The 19,982-nt window shown below is 55.0% G+C and overlaps 1 protein-coding gene across 1 annotated transcript; it reads right to left on the bottom strand.

The window, feature by feature from the left end:
- Positions 1-1,880: 1,880 nt before the first annotated feature.
- On the bottom strand, positions 1,881-18,162 carry LOC117437847 (fructose-bisphosphate aldolase A-like). Its single transcript, XM_034072490.1, has 9 exons — positions 18,089-18,162; positions 16,637-16,763; positions 14,682-14,893; positions 13,557-13,611; positions 10,285-10,445; positions 9,364-9,447; positions 8,022-8,196; positions 5,057-5,421; positions 1,881-2,102 (listed from the first exon to the last, which is right to left on the bottom strand). The coding sequence occupies exons 2-9, from the start codon at positions 16,746-16,748 to the stop codon at positions 2,007-2,009; spliced, it is 1,260 nt and encodes a 419-aa protein (XP_033928381.1). The 5' UTR covers positions 16,749-16,763; positions 18,089-18,162; the 3' UTR covers positions 1,881-2,006.
- Between the last annotated feature and the right edge of the window lie 1,820 nt (positions 18,163-19,982).

Here is a 19,982-nt window from a genome sequence, read left to right as displayed (position 1 = left end):
GCGCACTCTATGGGGCCCATTGTACCCTATGGGGCCCAATGCACCCCTATGGGTCCCCCTATGGGGCTTAATGCACCCTATGGGGCCAATTGCACCCCTATGGGTTCCTCTATGGGTCCCATTGTACCCTATGGGTCCCATTGCTACCTATGGGTCCCATTGCACCCCTATGGGGCCCATTGCACTCCTATGGGTCCCCCTATGGGGCTCAATGCACCCTATGGGGCCAAATGCACCCCTATGGGTTCCTCTATGGGTCCCATTGTACCCTATGGGTCCCATTGCACCCTATGGGGCCAAATGCACCCTATAGGTCCCATTGCACCCCTATGGGGTCCATTGCACCCTATGGGTCCCCCTATGGGTCCCATTGCACCCTATGGGGCCTAATGCACCCTACGGGGCGCATTGCACCCCTATGGGTCCCCCTATGGGTCCCATTGCCCCCTATAAGTCCCACTGCACCTCTATGGGGCACAGTGCACTCCTATGGGTCCCCTTATGGGGCACAAGGCACCCTATGGGTCCCACTGCACCCCTATGGGTCCCCCTATGGGTCCCATTGCCCCCTATAGGTCCAATTGCACCTCTATGGTGCCCATTGCACCCCTATGGAACCCATTGCCCCCTGTGGGTCCCATTGTACCCCTATGGGGCCCATTGCCCCCTATGGGTCTGAATGCTCCTGTATGGGTCCCAATGCACCCCTATGGGAGCCCATTGTACCTATGGGATCCATTGCTACTTGTGGGGCCCAATTCACCCCTATGGGTCCCATTGCACCCCTATGGGGCCCATTGCCCCTATGGGTCTCATTGTAGCCCTATAGGGCCCATTGAACCCTATGGGGCCCATTGTACCCCTAAGGGTCCCATTGCCCCCTATGGGTCCCATTGTACCCCTATGGGTCCCATTGCACCCCTATGGAGCCCATTGGCCCCTACGCGTCCAATTGTACCCCTATAGGGCCCATTGAACCCTATGGGGCCCATTGTACCCCTAAGGGTCCCATTGCCCCCTATGTGTCCCATTGCCCCCTATGAGTCCCAATGCACCCTATTGGTCCCATTTTCCCCCTATGGGTCCCATTGCACCCTATGGGTCCCATTGCTCCCCTATGGATCCCATTGCACCCCTATGGGTCCCAATGCTCCCCTATGGGTCCCAAAGCACCCCTATGGGAGTCCATTGTACCTATGGGATCCATTGCTACATATGGGGCCCAATACACCCCTATGGGTCCCCCTGTCCCCTATAGGTCCCATTGCACCCCTGTGGAGCCCATTGCCCTCTATGGGTCCCACTGCACTCTATAGGTACCATTGCACCCCTATAGGTCCGAATGCTCCCCTATGGGTTCCAATGGACCCCTATAAGTCCCCTTGCCCCTCTATAGGTCCCATTGCCCCCCTATAGGTCCCATTGCCCCCTATGGGTCCCATTGTTCCCTATGGGTCCCATTGCCCCCTATGAGTCCCAATGCACCCTATGGGTCCCATTGCACCCTATGGGTCCCATTGCCCCCTATGGGTTCCAATGGACCCCTGTAAGTCCCATTGCCCCTCTATAGGTCCCATTGCCCCCCATAGGTCCCATTGCTCCCTATGGGTCCCAATGCACCCCTATGGGTCCCATTGCACCCCTATAGGTCCCATTGCCCCCTATGGGTCCCATTTTCCCCCTATGGGTCCCATTGTCCCCTATGGGTCCCATTGTCCCCTATGGGTCCCATTGCACCCCTATGGGTCCCATTGCTCTCTATAGGTCCAATTGTACCCCTATGGGTCCCATTGCTCCCTATGAGTCCCAATGCACCCTATGGGTCCCATTGTTCCCTATAGGTCCCATTGCCCCCTATAGATCCCATTGCCCCCTATAGCTCCCACTCCATCCACATCCACTTTATTCTCTCGCCCCATTGGCTGCAGGCCGGAAGGGGGCGGGGTTAAGGGCGGGGTTGGGGGCGTGTCTACGCGCGGTGGGCGTGTCCCGACGCGCTGACGTCATCAGTAGGCGTGGTTGGAGATGAAGAGGGACTCGCTGGCGGCGGCGCCGGCAGCGCCCGAGGGGGTGTAGAGACCACGGCAGGCCTGGGAGTTAGCCTGGAATGACATGGGAATGACATGGGAATGACATGGGAATTACATGGGAATTACATGGGAATGACATGGGAATGACATGGGAATTACATGGGAATTACATGGGATAACATGGGAATGACATGGGAATGACATGGGAATGACATGGGAATTACATGGGAATTACATTGGAATGACATGGGATAACTGCATGGGAATTACATGGGATAACATGGGATAACTGCATGGGATAACAGGGGGTGTAGAGACCGCGGCAGGCCTGGGAGTTAGCCTGGAATGACATGGGAATGACATGGGAATGACATGGGATAACATGGGAATTACATGGGAATGACATGGGATAACTGCATGGGATAACATGGGATAACATGGGATAACATGGGAATGACATGGGATAACTGCATGGGATAACATGGGATAACATGGGATAACATGGGAATGACATGGGATAACTGCATGGGATAACATGGGATAACATGGGATAACATGGGAATGACATGGGATAACTGCATGGGATAACATGGGATAACATGGGATAACATGGGAATGACATGGGATAACTGCATGGGATAACATGGGATAACATGGGAATGACATGGGATAACTGCATGGGATAACATGGGATAACAGGGGGTGTAGAGACCTTGGCAGGCCTGGGAGTTAGCCTGGAATGACATGGGAATTACATGGGATAACATGGGAATTACATGGGATAACTGCATGGGGTAACAGGGGATAACTGCATGGGATAACAGGGGGTGTAGAGACCGCGGCAGGCCTGGGAGTTAGCCTGGAATGACATGGGAATGACATGGGAATTACATGGGAATTACATGGGATAACATGGGATAACTGCATGGGATAACATGGGAATTACATGGGAATTACATGGGATAACATGGGAATTACATGGGATAACTGCATGGGATAACAGGGGGTGTAGAGACCTTGGCAGGCCTGGGAGTTAGCCTGGAATGACATGGGAATGACATGGGATAACATGGGAATGACATGGGATAACATGGGAATGACATGGGAATGACATGGGAATTACATGGGATAACATGGGATAACTGCATCGGATAACATGGGATAACTGCATGGGATAACAGGGGGTGTAGAGACCGCGGCAGGCCTGGGAGTTAGCCTGGAATGACATGGGAATTACATGGGAATTACATGGGAATGACATGGGAATGACATGGGATAACATGGGAATGACATGGGAATTACATGGGATAACATGGGAATTACATGGGATAACTGCATGGGATAACAGGGGGTGTAGAGACCGCGGCAGGCCTGGGAGTTAGCCTGGAATGACATGGGAATTACATGGGATAACATGGGATAACTGCATGGGATAACATGGGATAACATGGGATAACTGCATGGGATAACGTGGGATAACATGGGAATGACATGGGAATGACATGGGATAACATGGGATAACAGGGGGTGTAGAGACCGCGGCAGGCCTGGGAGTTAGCCTGGAATGACAGGGGATAATAACATGGGAATTACATGGGAGAACATGGATAACATGGGATAACATGGGGTAATGTGGGATAACATGGGATAACATGGGATAACATGGGGTAATAACATGGATAACGTGGGATAACTGCATGGGAATGACATGGATAACGTGGGATAACATGGGATAACATGGGATAATAACATGGGATAACTGCATGGGATAATAACATGGGAATGACATGGGATAAGATGGGGTAATAACATGGATAATGTGGGATAACGTGGGATAATAACATGGGAATTACATGGATAACATGGGATAACATAACATGGGATAACATGGGAATGACATGGGATAACACAGATAATGTGGGATAACATGGGGTAACATAGGGATAATAACATGGGAATGACATGGGAATGACATGGATAACATGGGATAACGTGGGATAACATGGGATAATAACATGGGATAACTGCATGGGATAACGTGGGATAACATGGGATAACCGCATGGAATGACATGGGATAACATAGGGATAGCATGGGATAACATGGGATAAGGGAGTTAGCCTGGAAGGACATGGGAATGACGTGGGATAACTGCATGGGAATTACACGGGATAACGTGGGATAATAACATGGGAATTACATGGGATAATGTGGGATAATAACATGGGAATGACATGGGATAACTGCATGGGATAACATGGGATAACATGGGGTAACATGGGGTAACATGGGGTAACATGGATAACATGGATAACATGGATAACATGGATAACGTGGGATAACATGGGAATGACATGGGATAACATGGGTTAACATGGGATAACTGCATGGGATAACATGGGGTAACGTGGGATAACATGGGATAACGTGGGATACATGGGATAACATGGGAATGACATGGATAACATGGGATAACATGGGATAATAACATGGGATAACATGGGATAGCATGGGATAGCATGGGATAACACGGATAATGTGGGATAACTGCATGGGATAACACGGGATAACTGCATGGGATAACATGGAATGCCATTGGATAACTGCCTGGAATGACATGGGATATCATGGAATATGATGGGATATCATGGAATATCATGAAATAACATGGAATATGATGGGATATCATGGAATATTATGGGATATCACAGAATATCATGGAATATCACGGAATCTCATGGAATATAATTGAATATGATATGGAATCTCATGGAGTAACATGGAATATGATGGAATATCAGAGAATATCACTGAATCTCATGGAATATGATGGGATATCACAGAATATCATGGAATATGATGGAATCTCATTGAATACAATGGGATCTCATGGAATATGATGGGAATATGATGGGATATGATGGGATACAATGGGATACGATGGGATAACATGGGATATGATGGGATATCATGGGATACGATGGGATACGATGGGATACAATGGGATCTGATGTCACATGACTCACCAGGGCCCTCTTGACATACTCCTCCTGCGCCGCTTTGGTGTTGTCCTTCTTGCCCCCCCAGGCCTTGAGGGCCGAGGCCTGGAGCGCTCGGCCATAGCTGAAGGTGAGAGCCCAGGGCCGGGGCAGGGAGCAGCGGTTGATGGCATTGAGGTTCACTGAGGCCTCCTCCTCGCTCTGGCCCCCGGACAGGAACGTGATCCCTATGGATAACATACATGGATATAGGGTATATGGGATATAGGGGTATAGGGGACAGCCATAGCTGAAGGTGAGAGCCCAGGGCCGGGGCAGGGAGCAGCGGTTGATGGCATTGAGGTTCACTGAGGCCTCCTCCTCGCTCTGGCCCCCGGACAGGAACGTGATCCCTATGGATAACATACATGGATATAGGGTATATGGGATATAGGGGTATAGGGGACAGCCATAGCTGAAGGTGAGAGCCCAGGGCCGGGGCAGGGAGCAGCGGTTGATGGCGTTCAGGTTCACCGAGGCCTCCTCCTTGCTCTGGCCCCCGGACAGGAACGTGATCCCTATGGATAACATACATGGATATAGGGATATAGGGATAGAGGGGATATAGGGATACAGGGGTGTATGGGGATATAGGGGGACACCGACGCCTCCTCCTCGCTCTGGCTGCCAGACAGGAACGTGATCCCTATGGAAGCACATAGGGATATAGGGATGTGGGGGTATAGGGGGATACAGAAGGATATGGGGGTATGGGGATATAGGGGGACACTGAGGCCTCCTCTTCACTCTGGCCCCCAGACAGGAACATGATCCCTGCAGGTAACATAGAGGGATATAGGGACATAGGGGATACAGGGGGACACCGACACCTCCTCCTCTCTCTGGCCGCCAGACAGGAACGTGATCCTTAGGGATGACATAGGGATACAGGGATATAGGGAGGGATAGGGGGATATAGGGATATGGGGATAGAGGGATATGAGGATATAGGGACAGAGGAATAGAGGGATATGGGGTATAAAGATATAGGGGATAGAGGAATAGAGAGATAGAAAGGATAGAGGGATATGGGGATAGAGGGATATAGGGATAGAGAGGATGTAGGGATATAGGGATAGAAGAATATGGGGGTATAGGGATATGGGGGGACACTGACGCCTCCTCCTCGCTCTGGCCTCCCCGACAGGAACGTGATCCCTGAGGAATCACATAGGGATAGAGGGATAAAGGGATTTAGGGATAGAGAGATATGGGGATATGGGGATATAGAGAATACAGGGGGATATGGAAGTATAGGGATATAGAAGATATAGGAATATAGAGATAGATAAAGAGATATAGAAATATGGTGGTATGGGGATATAGGGGTATAGGGATATAGGAGGATACAGGGATGTGGACCCGGATACAGGGATGGGGACAGGGATACAGGGATGAGGACCCGGATACAGTGATGGGGACAGGGATACAGGGATGGGGACAGGGATACAGTGATGGGGACAGGGATACAGGGATGGGGACAGGGACATAGGGATGGGGACCCGGATACAGTGATGGGGACAGGGATACAGTGATGGGGACAGGGATACAGGGATGGGGACAGGGATACAGGGATGGGGACAGGGATACAGGGATGGGGACAGGGATACAGGGATGGGGACAAGGACACAGGGATGGGGACAAGGACACAGGGATGGGGACAGGGATACAGGGATGGGGACAAGGATACAGGGATGAGGACAGGGATACAGGGATGGGGACCCGGATACAGGGATGGGGACAGGGATACAGTGATGGGGACAGGGATACAGGGATGGGGACAGGGACATAGGGATGGGGACCCGGATACAGTGATGGGGACAGGGATACAGTGATGGGGACAGGGATACAGGGATGGGGACAGGGATACAGGGATGAGGACAGGGATACAGGGATGAGGACAGGGATACAGGGATGGGGACAGGGATACAGGGATGGGGACAGGGATACAGGGATGGGGACCCGGATACAGTGATGGGGACAGGGATACAGGGATGGGGACAGGGATACAGGGATGGGGACAGGGATACAGGGATGGGGACAGGGACACAGGGATGGGGACAAGGATACAGGGATGGGGACAGGGATACAGGGATGGGGACAGGGATACAGGGATGGGGACAAGGATACAGGGATGGGGACCCGGATACAGCAATAGGGACCCGGATACAGGGATGGGGACCCTGATACAGGGATGGGGACAGGGATACAGGGATGGGGACAGGGATACAGGGATGGGGACAGGGATACAGTGATGGGGACAAGGATACAGGGATGGGGACAGGGATACAGGGATGGGGACCCAGATACAGGGATGGGGACAGGGATACAGAGATGGGGACAGGGACACAGGGATGGGGACAAGGACACAGAGATGGGGACAGGGATACAGGGATGAGGACAGGGATACAGTGATGGGGACAGGGATACAGGGATGGGGACAGGGACACAGGGATGGGGACAGGGATACAGGGATGGGGACAGGGATACAGGGATGGGGACAGGGACACAGGGATGGGGAGAGGGATACAGGGATGGGGACAGGGATACAGTGATGGGGACAGGGATACAGGGATGGGGACAGGGATACAGGGATGGGGACAGGGATACAGGGATGAGGACCCGGATACAGGGATGGGGACAGGGATACAGGGATGGGGACAAGGACACAGGGATGGGGACAGGGATACAGGGATGAGGACCCAGATACAGTAATGGGGACAGGGATACAGGGATGGGGACAGGGATACAGGGATGGGGACAGGGATACAGGGATGGGGACAGGGACACAGGGATGGGGACAGGGACACAGGGATGGGGACAGGGATACAGGGATGGGGACAGGGATACAGGGATGGGGACAGGGATACAGGGATGGGGACAGGGATACAGGGATGGGGACAGGGATACAGGGATGGGGACCCGGATACAGTGATGGGGGGGGGGCTGTTACCGGGCACGGCGGGGGGCACGGTGCGGCGCAGCGCGGTGACGGTTGCCATGGCGATCTCCTCGGGGGTGTACTTCTTGGGGCAGGCATGACCTGCGGTCACCATGTTGGGCTTGAGCAGGGTCCCCTCCAGGTACACGTGGTGGTCGCTCAGAGCCTTGTACACGGCAGCCAGTACCTGTGGGGCAGGATGGGGGGGGGGTCATTAGGGAGCCCTCCATCCCATAATAAAGGGGTGGTGCCATTAGGGACCTCTTCCATCCCATAATATAGGGGTGGTCTCATTAAGGACCTCTCCATCCCATAATATAGGGGTGGTCTCATTAAGGACCTCTCCATCCCATAATATAGGGGGGGTGCCATTAGGGAGCCCTCCATTCCATAATATAGGGGTGGTCTCATTAGGGACTCCTCCATCCCATAATAAAGGGGTGGTCCCATTAGAGATCTCTCCATCCCATAATATATGGGGGTCTCATTAGGGATCCCTCCATCCCATAATATAGGAGTGGTGCCATTAGGGAGCCCTTCCATCCCATAATAAAGGGGTGGTCGCATTCCCATACATAATATAGAGCTTGTCCCATTAAGTACCCTCCCATCCCATAATAAGGGGGTGATCCCATTAGGGACCCCTCCGTCCCATAATAAAGGGCTGGTCCCATTAGAGATCTCTCCATCCCATAATAAAGGGGTGGTCCCATTAGGGATCCGTCCATCCCATAATAAACAGGTGGTCCCTTTAGGGAGTCCTCCATCCCATAATAAAAGGGTGGTCCCATTAGGAATCTTCCATCCCATAATAAAGAAGTGGTCCCATTCCATTCCCATAATAAAGGGGTGGTCCTATTAGAGACCCTCCATCCCATAATAAAGGGGTGGTGCCATTAGGGAGCCCATCCATCCCATAATAAAGGGGTGGTCCCATTCCGATCCCATAATAAAGAGATGATCCCATTAGGTACTCTCCATCCCATAATATAGGGGTGGTCTCATTAGGGACTCCTCCATCCCATAATAAAAGGGTGGTCCCATTAGAGACCTCTCCATCCCATAATATATGGGGGGTCTCATTAGGGATCTCTCCATCCCATAATATAGGGGTGGTCTCATTAGGGATCCCCCCATCCATAATAAAGAAGTGGTCCCATTAGGGAAGCCTCCATCCCATAATTAAAGGGGTGATCCCATTAGGGACCTCTCCATCCAATAATAAATGGGGGGTCCCTTTAGGGATCCCTCCATCCCATAATAAGGGGTGATCCCATTAGGAACCCCTCCATCCCATAATAAGGGAGTGATCCCATTAGGAACCCTGCCATCCCATAATAAGTGGGGTCCCCACCTTCTCGGTCACGTATTGGCACTGCTTGAGGTCGTGGTCCCCATCCGGAAGGATCTCGGGCTCCACAATGGGGACGATGCCGTTCTATGGGGAGAGACAGGGATTGGGATTGGGAATGGGGATGGGAATGGGGAATGGGGATTGGGAATGGGGAGAGGGATTGGGAATGGGGAGAGACAGGGATTGGGATTGGGAATGGGGATTGGGAATGGGGAGAGGAAGGGATTGGGAATGGGAATGGGGAGAGACAGGGATTGGGAATGGGAATGGGAGAGGAGGGGATTGGGAATGGGGAGAGGAAGGGAATGGGAATGGGGATTGGGAATGGGGAGAGGGATTGGGATTGGGAATGGGGCACGGGAGGGGATCCCATTCCCGATGCTCCCCAGGGATGCTCGTCCTGGAGCCGGGAATGGGACTGTTCCCAAGGTGGTCCACATCACCATGGTAACCCCTATTGTGGTCCATGTCCCCATGGATGCCCCATCCCCACCTCCATGTCCCCATCCCCATAGATCCCAATCCCTTCCATGTTCCCATCCCTTCCATGCCCCCATCCCCATGGATCCCCATCCCCACAGCTCCCCCATCCCCATGGATCCCCCATCCCCATGGATCCCCCATCCCCATGGATCCCCCATCCCTATGGATCCCCCATTCCCGGTGTCGGGAATGCCGTACCTGCTGGCAGATGCTGGCGTACCGCGCCAGGACGTTGGTGTTCTCCATAGCTCCCCCATCCCCACGGATCCCCCATCCCCATATCCCCACCTCCATATCCCCATTCCCGGTGTCGGGAATGCCGTACCTGCTGGCAGATGCTGGCGTACCGCGCCAGGACGTTGGTGTTCCCCATAGCTCCCCCATCCCCATATCCCCATCCCCATGGATCCCCCATTCCCGGTGTCGGGAATGCCGTACCTGCTGGCAGATGCTGGCGTACCGTGCCAGGACGTTGGCGTTCTCCATGATGGCCAATGGGGTCGGGGTGTGCTCCGAGATCTTGAGCACGCAGCGCCACTTGGCAAAGTCAGCTCCGTCCTTCTTGTACTGGGCACAGCGCTCCATGAGCCCGTCCAGGCCTGGGAATGGGAATGGGAATGGTGTGGATGGGGGCATGGGCAGCAATGGGGTCCAATGGGAATGGTGTGGATGGGGGCAGGATGGGCACGAATCCATTGGGAATGGTATGAATGGGGGCATGGGCACCAATGGTGTGCAATGGGAATGCCATGGATGGGGGCATGGGCAGCAATGGTGTGCAATGGGAATGCCATGGATGGGGGCATGGGCATCAATGGTGTGCAATGGGAATGCCATGGATGGGGGCATGGGCAGCAATGGTGTGCAATGGGAATGCCATGGATGGGGGCATGGGCATCAATGGTGTGCAATGGGAATACCATGGATGGGGTAATGGGCACCAATGGTGTGCAATGGGAATGACATGGATGGGGGCATGGGCACCAATGGTGTGCAATGGGAATGGTGTGGATGGGGGCAGGATGGGCACGAATCCATTGGGAATGGTATGGATGGGATCATGGGCATCAATGGTGGCCAATGGGAATGGCAGGGATGGGGGCATGGGCAGCAATGGTGTGCAATGGGAATGGCATGGATGGGGGCAGGATCGGCACTAATCCATTGGGAATGGTATGGATGGGGGCATGGGCATCAATGGTGTGCAATGGGAATGGTGTGGATGGGGTCATGGGCATCAATGGTGGCCAATGGGAATGGCATGGATGGGGTCATGGGCATCAATGGTGTGCAATGGGAATGGCATGGATGGGATCATGATGGCATCAGGGATGGGGTCATCAATGGGGGTCCATTGGGAATAGCATGGATAGGGTCAGGATGGCATCAGGGATACCAATGGGTGTCCATTGGGAATGGAATGGATGAGACCATGATGGCATCAGTGACACCAATGGGTGTCCATTGGAATGGGGTCAGGATGATCTCCAATGGGAATGGCATGGATGGGGGCATGGGCACCAATGGGGTTCAATGGGAATGGTGTGGATGGGGGCAGAACGGGCACCAATCCATTGGGAATGGTATGGATGGGGTCATGGGCAGCAATGGTGTCCAATGGGAATGGCATGGATGGGGGCATGGGCACCAATGGTGTGCAATGGGAATGGTGTGGATGGGATCATGGGCACCAATGGTGTGCAGTGGGAATGTCACGGATGGGGGCATGGGCAGCAATGGTGTCCAATAGGAATGGTGTGGATGAGGGCAGGATGAGCACCAATCCATTGGGAATGGAATGGATGGGGGCATGGGCACCAATGGTGTGCAATGGGAATGGCATGGATGGGGTCAGGATGGGCACCAATGGTGTGCAATGGGAATGGCATGGATGGGGTCAGGATGGGCACCAATCCATTGGGAATGGAATGGATGGGGGCATGGGCACCAATGGTGTGCAATGGGAATGGCATGGATGGGGTCAGGATGGGCACCAATCCATTGGGAATGGTATTGATGGGATCATGGGCACCAATGGTGGCCAATGGGAATGGTGTGGATGGGGTCATGGGCATCAATGGGGTCCAATGGGAATGGCATGGATGGGGGCAGGATGGGCACCAATCCATTGGGAATGGTATGGATGGGGGCATGGGCACCAATGGTGTGCAATGGGAATGCCATGGATGGGGGCATGGGCATCAATGGTGTGCAATAGGAATGGCATGGATGGGGGCAGGACGGCATCAGGGATAGCAGCATCAATGGGTGTCCATTGGGAATGGCATGGATGGGGTCAGGATGGCGTCAGAGATACCAATGGGAATGGCATGGATAGGGTCATGGGCACCAATGGTGTCCAATGGGAATGCCATTGATGGGGGCATGGGCATCAGTGGTGGCCAATGGGAATGGCATGGATGGGGGCATGAGCATCAATGGTGTCCAATGGGAATGGCAGGGATGAGGTCAGGATGGGCACCAATCCATTGGGAATGGCATGGATGGGGGTATGGGCACCAATGGTGTCCATTGGGAATGGAATGGATGGGGTCAGGATGGGTACGAATGGTGTCCATTGGGAATGACATGGATGGGGGCATGGGCACCAATGGTGTGCAATGGGAATGGCAGGGATGGGGGCATGGGCAGCAATGGTGGCCAATGGGAATAGGATGGAATGGGAATGCCATGGATGGGGTCAGGATGGGCACCAATGATGGCCAATGGGAATGGAATGGATGGGGTCAGGATGACATCAGGTATACCAATGGGTGTCCATTGGGAATGGCATGGATGGGGGCATGGGCAGCAATGGTGTGCAATGGGAATGGTGGGGATGGGGGCAGGATGGGCACCAATCCAATGGGAATGGTATGGATGGGGTCATGGGCACCAATGGTGGACATTGGGAATGGTGTGGATGGGGGCATGGGCACCAATGGTGTCCATTGGGAATGGCAGGGATGGGGGCATGATGGCATCAATCCATTGGGAATGGTATGGATGGGGGCATGGACATCAATGGTGGCCAATGGGAATGGCATGGATGGGGGCAGGATGGGCACCAATCCATTGGGAATGGCATGGATGGGGTCAGGATGGGCACCAATCCATTGGGAATGGTATGGATGGGGGCATGGGCACCAATGGGGTCCAATGGGAATGGTGTGGATGGGGGCAAGATGGGCACCAATCCATTGGGAATGGCAGGGATGGGGGCATGGGCACCAATGGTGTGCAATGGGAATGGAATGGATGGGGGCATGGGCATCAATGGTGGACATTGGGAATGGCATGGATGGGGGCATGGGCATCAATGGGGTTCAATGGGAATGGTGTGGATGGGGGCAGGATGGGCACCAATCCATTGGGAATGGTATGGATGGGGTAATGGGCAGCAATGGGGTCCAATGGGAATGGCAGGGATGGGGCCATGGACACCAATGGTGTGCAATGGGAATGGTATGGATGGGATCATGGGCACCAATGGGGTCCAATGGGAATGGCAAGGATGGGGCCATGGGCAGCAATGGTGTGCAATGGGAATGGCAGGGATGGGGTCAGGATGGCATCAGAGATACCAATGGGTGTCCATTGGGAATGGGGTCAGGATGGGCACCAATGGGTGTCCATTGGGAATGGCATAGATGGGGTCACAATGGGGGCACCAATGGGGCTTTGGGGGGTCTCCATGGGGTGTCCCTCACCTTGGGTCGTGGTCTCGCCATTGGTGCCAGCCAGGGGCACGACGCCCTTGTCCACCTATGGGATGGTGCCACGTCAATGGGGACACCGGGATGGGCCCCATGGGGTGCCCCCCCCGAGCCTCCCATAGAGACACCACCTTTAAGGTGCCCAGCACCCTTTTAAGGACCCCCCCCATAGTGGGGTTGATGCAGGTTAGGGAGCACCCATAGCCCCCAGCACCCCAATACCCCCCAATAACGCCATCAATGCACCGCACAGAGCCCCCATTGCCCCCAATACCCCCCCATAAGGCCATCAATGCACTCCCTATTACCCCCATTGCCCCAAATACCCCCCATAATACCATCCATGCACCCCCCATTGCCCCCAATACCCCCCCCATCCCCATCCACACCCCCCCCGGAGCCCCCATTGCCCCCTATACCCCCCATAATGCCATCAATGCACCCCCTATTACCCCCATTGCCCCCAATACTGCTATTAATACACCCCTACCTATTACTTCCAGCACCCCAATACCCCCCATAACCCCATCAATGCACCCCCTATTATCCCCATATGCCCCATAACTCCATCAATGCACCCCCCATTGACCCCAATACACCCCCATAATGCTACTAATACACCCCCCATCACCCCCATTGCCCACAATACCCCCCATACCACCATCAATGCACCCCCCATTACCCCCAATACCCCCCCATAATGCCATCCATGCCCCCCAGAGACCCCATTGCCCCCAATACCCCCCCATTGCCCCAATACTCCCCCATAACACTATTAATACATCCCCCCCATTACCCCCATTGCCCCCAATACCCCCCATACCACCATCAATGCACCCCCCATTACCCCCAATACTCCCCCATAATGCCATCCACGCTCCCCCCATTACCCCCATTGCCCCCAATACCCCCCCATAACGCCATCCATGCCCCCCCATTGCCTCCAATACCCCCCCCATTGCCCCCAATACCCCCCCATTGCCCCCAATACCCCCCCAATTGCCCCCAATACCCCCCCATTGCCCCCAATACCCCCCCAATTGCCCCCAATACCCCCCCATTGCCCCAATACTCCCCCCATTACCCCCAATCCCCCCCCAATCCCCCCCCATCACCCACCTTGATGCCCACGAGGGCCCCCTTGGCCCGGATGACCTGCGGGAAGGGACGCCCATCATCACTCTTCTGGTACAGGGTCTCATGGAACAGGATGACCCCCCCGATGCAGGGATCCACGCGGCTGTCAGCAGTGAACAGCAGCTGCCGGTACCAGCGCCGGTTCTCCTCCGTGTTCTCGGCTCCCACCGAGCTCAGGCGCTTGGCGATGCTGCCTAAGGGCACACCAGGGCAAACCAGGTTAGACCAGTAAGGGTCAGGGTGGCATTGGCTGCTAATAGGGGTCAATGAACAGCCAGAAGCTTGCAAGTAACTCATGGTACTGGTTTAAGGTGCTGATACTGTTTCCAACTAAACCCATATAAACCAGTTTAGACCAGTATAAACTACTTTAAACCAACATAAACCACTTTAGACCAGTATAAACTAATTTAGATCAACATAAACCAATTTAGACCAGTAAAAACCACTTTAGACCAACATGAACCAATGTATCCAAATAACACCCAAGAACTTCCTAACCCAATGGTTCCAGTCCTCCCCCCCCCCATCACCCCAATGCCCCCACTCTCCATCACCCCAAAGGTTCCGGTCCCCCCGTCCATCACCCCCATGCCTCCCCCTCCATCACCCCAATACCTCGCTCTCCATCACCCCCATGGCTCCCCTTCCATTATCCCAGTGCCCCCTCCTATTACCCCCATGGTTCTAGTCCCCCCTCTCCATCACCCCAATGGTTCCTCTTCCATCACCCCAATGGTTCCAGTCCCCCCTCTCCATCACCCCAATGGTTCTGGTGTCACCCCCCCCACCACCACCCCATTACCTCCCCCTCCATTACCCAATGGTTCTCCCCCATCACCCCAATGGGTCTGGTCCCCCCCTCCATCACCCCCATGGCTCCCCCCCCATCACCCCAATTCCCCCCCCCCATCACCCCCATGCCTCCCACTCCAACACCCCCATGGCTCCGCCTTCATCACCCCAATTCCTCCCCCCCCATCCCCCCCATGTTCCCCGCTCCCACCCCCATTACCGGTAGACTCATCCGCCGCCAGTATTCCCAATGGTTCCAGTCCCCCCCTCTCCATCACCCCAATGGTTCCAGTCCCCCCTCTCCATCACCCCAATGGCTCCGGTCCCCCCCCCCATTACCGGTAGACTCATCGGCCGCCAGTATTCCCAATGGTTCCAGTCCCCCCCTCTCCATCACCCCAATGGTTGCGGTCACCCTTTCCTCTCCATCACCCCAATACCTCCCCCTTCATCACCCCAATACCCCCCCCCATCACCCCCATACCTCCCCCCCATGTTCCCCCATGTTCCCCGGTTACCGGTGGACTCATCTGCCGCCAGTATTCCCAATGGTTCCAGTCCCCCCCTCTCCATCACCCCAATGATGAGATCTCTATGGGTCTCTCTCCCCCCCCCATCCCCCCCATGTGTCCCCGGTTACCGGTAGACTCATCGGCCGCCAGTATTCCCAATGGTTCCAGTCCCCACTCTCCATCACCCCAATGTCCCCCCCTCCATCACCCAATGGTTCCAGTCCCCCCCTCTCCATCCCCCCCCATGTTCCCCCATGTTCCCCCATTACCGGTAGACTCATCGGCCGCCAGTATTCCCAATGGTTCCAGTCCCCCCCTCTCCATCACCCCAATGGCTCCGGTCCCCCCCTCTCCATCACCCCCCATGTTCCCCGTCCCCCCCCGGTTACCGGTAGACTCATCCGCCGCCAGTATTCCCAATGGTTCCAGTCCCCCCCCCTCCATCACCCCAATGGCTCCGAAACCCCCATCACCCCAATGCCCCTCTCCATCCCCCCCATGTTCCCCCATGTTCCCCGGTTACCGGTAGACTCATCCGCCGCCAGTATTCCCAATGGCTCCGGAACCCCCATCCCCCCCAATTCCCCTCTCCATCACCCCCATACCTCCCCCCCATGTGTCCCCGGTTACCGGTAGACTCATCCGCCGCCAATATTCCCTTCCCGGGAGCCACAATCTTCTGCGCGATCTCCGCCAGCTCCTTCTTCTGCTCCGGCGTCAGCGCTGGCACGGCCGGCGCCATCTTGGCTCCCTGCGTCTGACGTCACCGCGCACGCCGTCAGGCCCCGCCCACCAGCGCACGACGTGACCGCCCGGCCCCTGCCCAATGGCGGACCCCCCCCCCGCCCCCATCAAGGGCGGATCAAGGGCAACCCCCCCCAAAAACAGAGGTTTTGACCCAAAATTTGGCTCTTTTTGGACCAAATTGGGGGTTGACACCACGAAATATGAGTTTTTCACACAAAAATCTATAATTTTGACCCAAAATATGCACTTTTCACCACAGAATATACATTTTAATGCCAAATTTGCCCTTTAAACCCCAAAATTGCCATTTAAACCCCTGAAACTGCTCTTTAAACCTCAAAATCTGCTCTTTCCACCCCAAAATTTGCCCTTTAAACCTCAAAATCTGCTCTTTCCACCCCAAAATCTGCCCTTTAAACCCCAAAATCTGCTCTTTCCACCCCAAAATCTGCCCTTTAAACCTCAAAATTTGCCCTTTCCATCCCAAAATACCCATTTTTCACTCCCAAATTTGCCTGTCCACCCCAAAATCTGCCTTTTTCACCCCAGATTCAGCCTTTGCCCAAAACCTGTGCTTTCCACCCCAAAATCACTGCTTCTCACTACAAAATCTGCCCTTTTCACCCCAAAACCTGCATTTTTCACCCCAAATCAGTGCTTTCCACCCTGAAATCTGCCTTTTTCACCCCAAAATCTGCACTTTTTACCACAGAATCTGGCCCCAGACCCCAAAATCTGAACCTTTTACCTCAGAATCTGCCCCAAAACCCTAAAATCTCCTTTTTTTACCTCAGAATCTACCCCAAACCCCCCAAATCCGCCTTTTTTACCCCCAAAATCCGTTTTCACGCCAAAATCTGCACTTTTTACCTCAGAATTTGCCCCAAAACCCCAAAATCTGCCCTTTTTCCCCAAAAACCTGTCTTTTTCACCCCAAACCTGTAATTTTACCTCAGAATCTGCCCCAAAACACCCAAATCTGCCTTTCTCACCCCAAAACACCTATTTCTATCTAAAACCTGCACTTTTTACCTCAGAATCAGCCCCAACACCCCCAAATCCGCCCTTTTCACCCCAAAATCCGACTTTTAGACCCAAAACCTGCACTTTTTACCTCAGAATCTGCCCTTCCCGACAAAAACAACCACTTTTCACCCCAAAATCTACCTTTTAGACCCAAAACCTGCACTTTTTACCTCAGAATCCGCCCTTCCCCCAGAAAATTACCACTTTTAACCCCTAAATCCAACTTTTTTTGCCCAAAAACCTCTTTTTTTTCACCCAAACTTAACCCAAAACCGCCTCTTTTCACCCCAAAACCCACGCCCCCCCCACCTGTATGGGGCCAACAGCGAGCGTACGGCAAGGGGCGGGGCCTCCCTGACGTCACCACGTCGGGGAGCGACGGGGGTACGCTCTTAAAGGGGCAACGTCGTGTGAGACCCCCCTCTTAAAGGGGTAACGGGGGAGGTTATTGGGGTACAGGGGGGGTTTGGGGGTGCAAAGGGGGGGGCAGCGCCCCATAGGGTACAATGGGGGTATTGGGGTGCAGGGGGGGGTCCATTTAAAGGGGGGGGGTGTTTGGGGTGCAGCCAATGGGGCCCCCCCATCCATCACTTACCTTGGCGTGACCCTGAGTGCCGCTGGGGGTGCTGGGGGCTCCCCCTTATATAGGGGCTCCTATAGGGGGCCCCCCCCCCCTTTGTGACCTTCTCAGGTGACCTCTGCCCTTTCCGCATCCCAAAATAGCCCCCAACCCCTCCCCCACCCCCCCCCTCGATGGGGTGGGGGGAGGGGAACCCCCCCAAGCCCCTCCCCCCTCCCATTATGGGGGTGATTTCCTCCCCCCCCCCCATTTTGGGGGTCCCCGTTGTCGCTATGGCAACGTGGTTGCCATAGCAACGGACGTGGTAACCTCCCCCCCCCCCCCGTTGTCCTTCCCCCCCCACCTTAGGACCTAAACACTGGGGGCGTGGCTTATAGGCCCTCCGCATTGCGTAACCCCCCTCATTAATATTCATGACCCCGCCCCTCCGCTTAATGCATATGCAATGAGCCCATCGTCGCCATAGCAACGCCCTCCCCCTTTTCTACCTGGCAACGCGCCCGCTGCGCGCTTCCCCATTGGCTGCGCGCTCGGCCAATCAGGAGGCGACTCGACGCGCATGCGCGGTTTGCGCTCACTCCCCCCCCCCGCCGTTGCCGTGGTGACGCCTCAGGGGGCCTGAGGTAATTAGCGCGCAGGTAATTAACGGCCTTTAATGTATGTTAATGTATGCTAATGAGGTGGGAGGGGCTGTGCGGGGGGATATAGTGGTGGTGGGTGACGTTGTGGGCGTGGATATGTAAATGAGGGATGGGCGGGGCGAGGTGGGAGGGGTCAGGCCTCCAAAGCAGCGTCCCCTCTACCGTTAGGCCACGCCCCCTGCATACATTAACGTCTATCTAAGCCACGCCTCCTTTAGGCCACGCCCCTTGTATAGGATAACGTTCCCTTTAGGCCCCGCCCCTTTACGCTATAATGCCCCCCTTAGGCCACGCCTCCTTTATACGTTAACGTTAGCTTTAGACCACGCTCCCTGCATATATTAACGTCCGTCTAAGCCACGCCCCCTTTGGGCCACGCCTCTACCGTCCGTTAACGTTCCCCTTTAGGCCACGCCCCTGCATATGATAACGCCCCCGTTAGGCCCCGCCCCCTTTCCCCTCCCATTCACCCCCTTAGACCACGTCCCCTTTCCCCTCCCATTCATCCCTCCTCCCTGACCCCGCCCCCCCCCGCTCCCTCCGCCCAATCAGGTCCCGTCCCCTCGGAGGCCACGCCCCCATATACGATAACGCCTTTTTATGCCACGCCCCCCTTTAGACCACGCCCCCTTTAGGCCACGCCTCTATTGTCCGTTAACGTTCCCATTTAGGCCACGCCCCCTTTCCCCTCCCATTCATCCCTCCTCCCTGACCCCGCCCCTTTCCCCTCCCATTCACCCCTTGCAGGCCACGCCCCCCCTCTCCCTCCGCCCAATCAGGTCCCTCCCCCTCGGAGGCCATGCCCCCCGTTCCCCTCCCATTCACCTCCCGCAGGCCACGCCCCCCTCCATCCCTCCGCCCAATCAGGTCCCGCCCCTCCTCAGACCCCGCCCCCCCCTCTCCCTCCGCCCAATCAGGTCCCTCCCCCCTCAGGCCACGCCCCCCGTTCCCCTCCCATTCATCCCTCCCCTGTCCCCGCCCC

Source organism: Melopsittacus undulatus, chromosome 29, assembly GCF_012275295.1.
Source record: "Melopsittacus undulatus isolate bMelUnd1 chromosome 29, bMelUnd1.mat.Z, whole genome shotgun sequence".
Lineage (NCBI taxonomy): Eukaryota > Metazoa > Chordata > Aves > Psittaciformes > Psittaculidae > Melopsittacus > Melopsittacus undulatus.
Note: the sequence above shows the minus strand (reverse complement) of the source record. Positions and strands in the feature narration are given on the sequence as shown.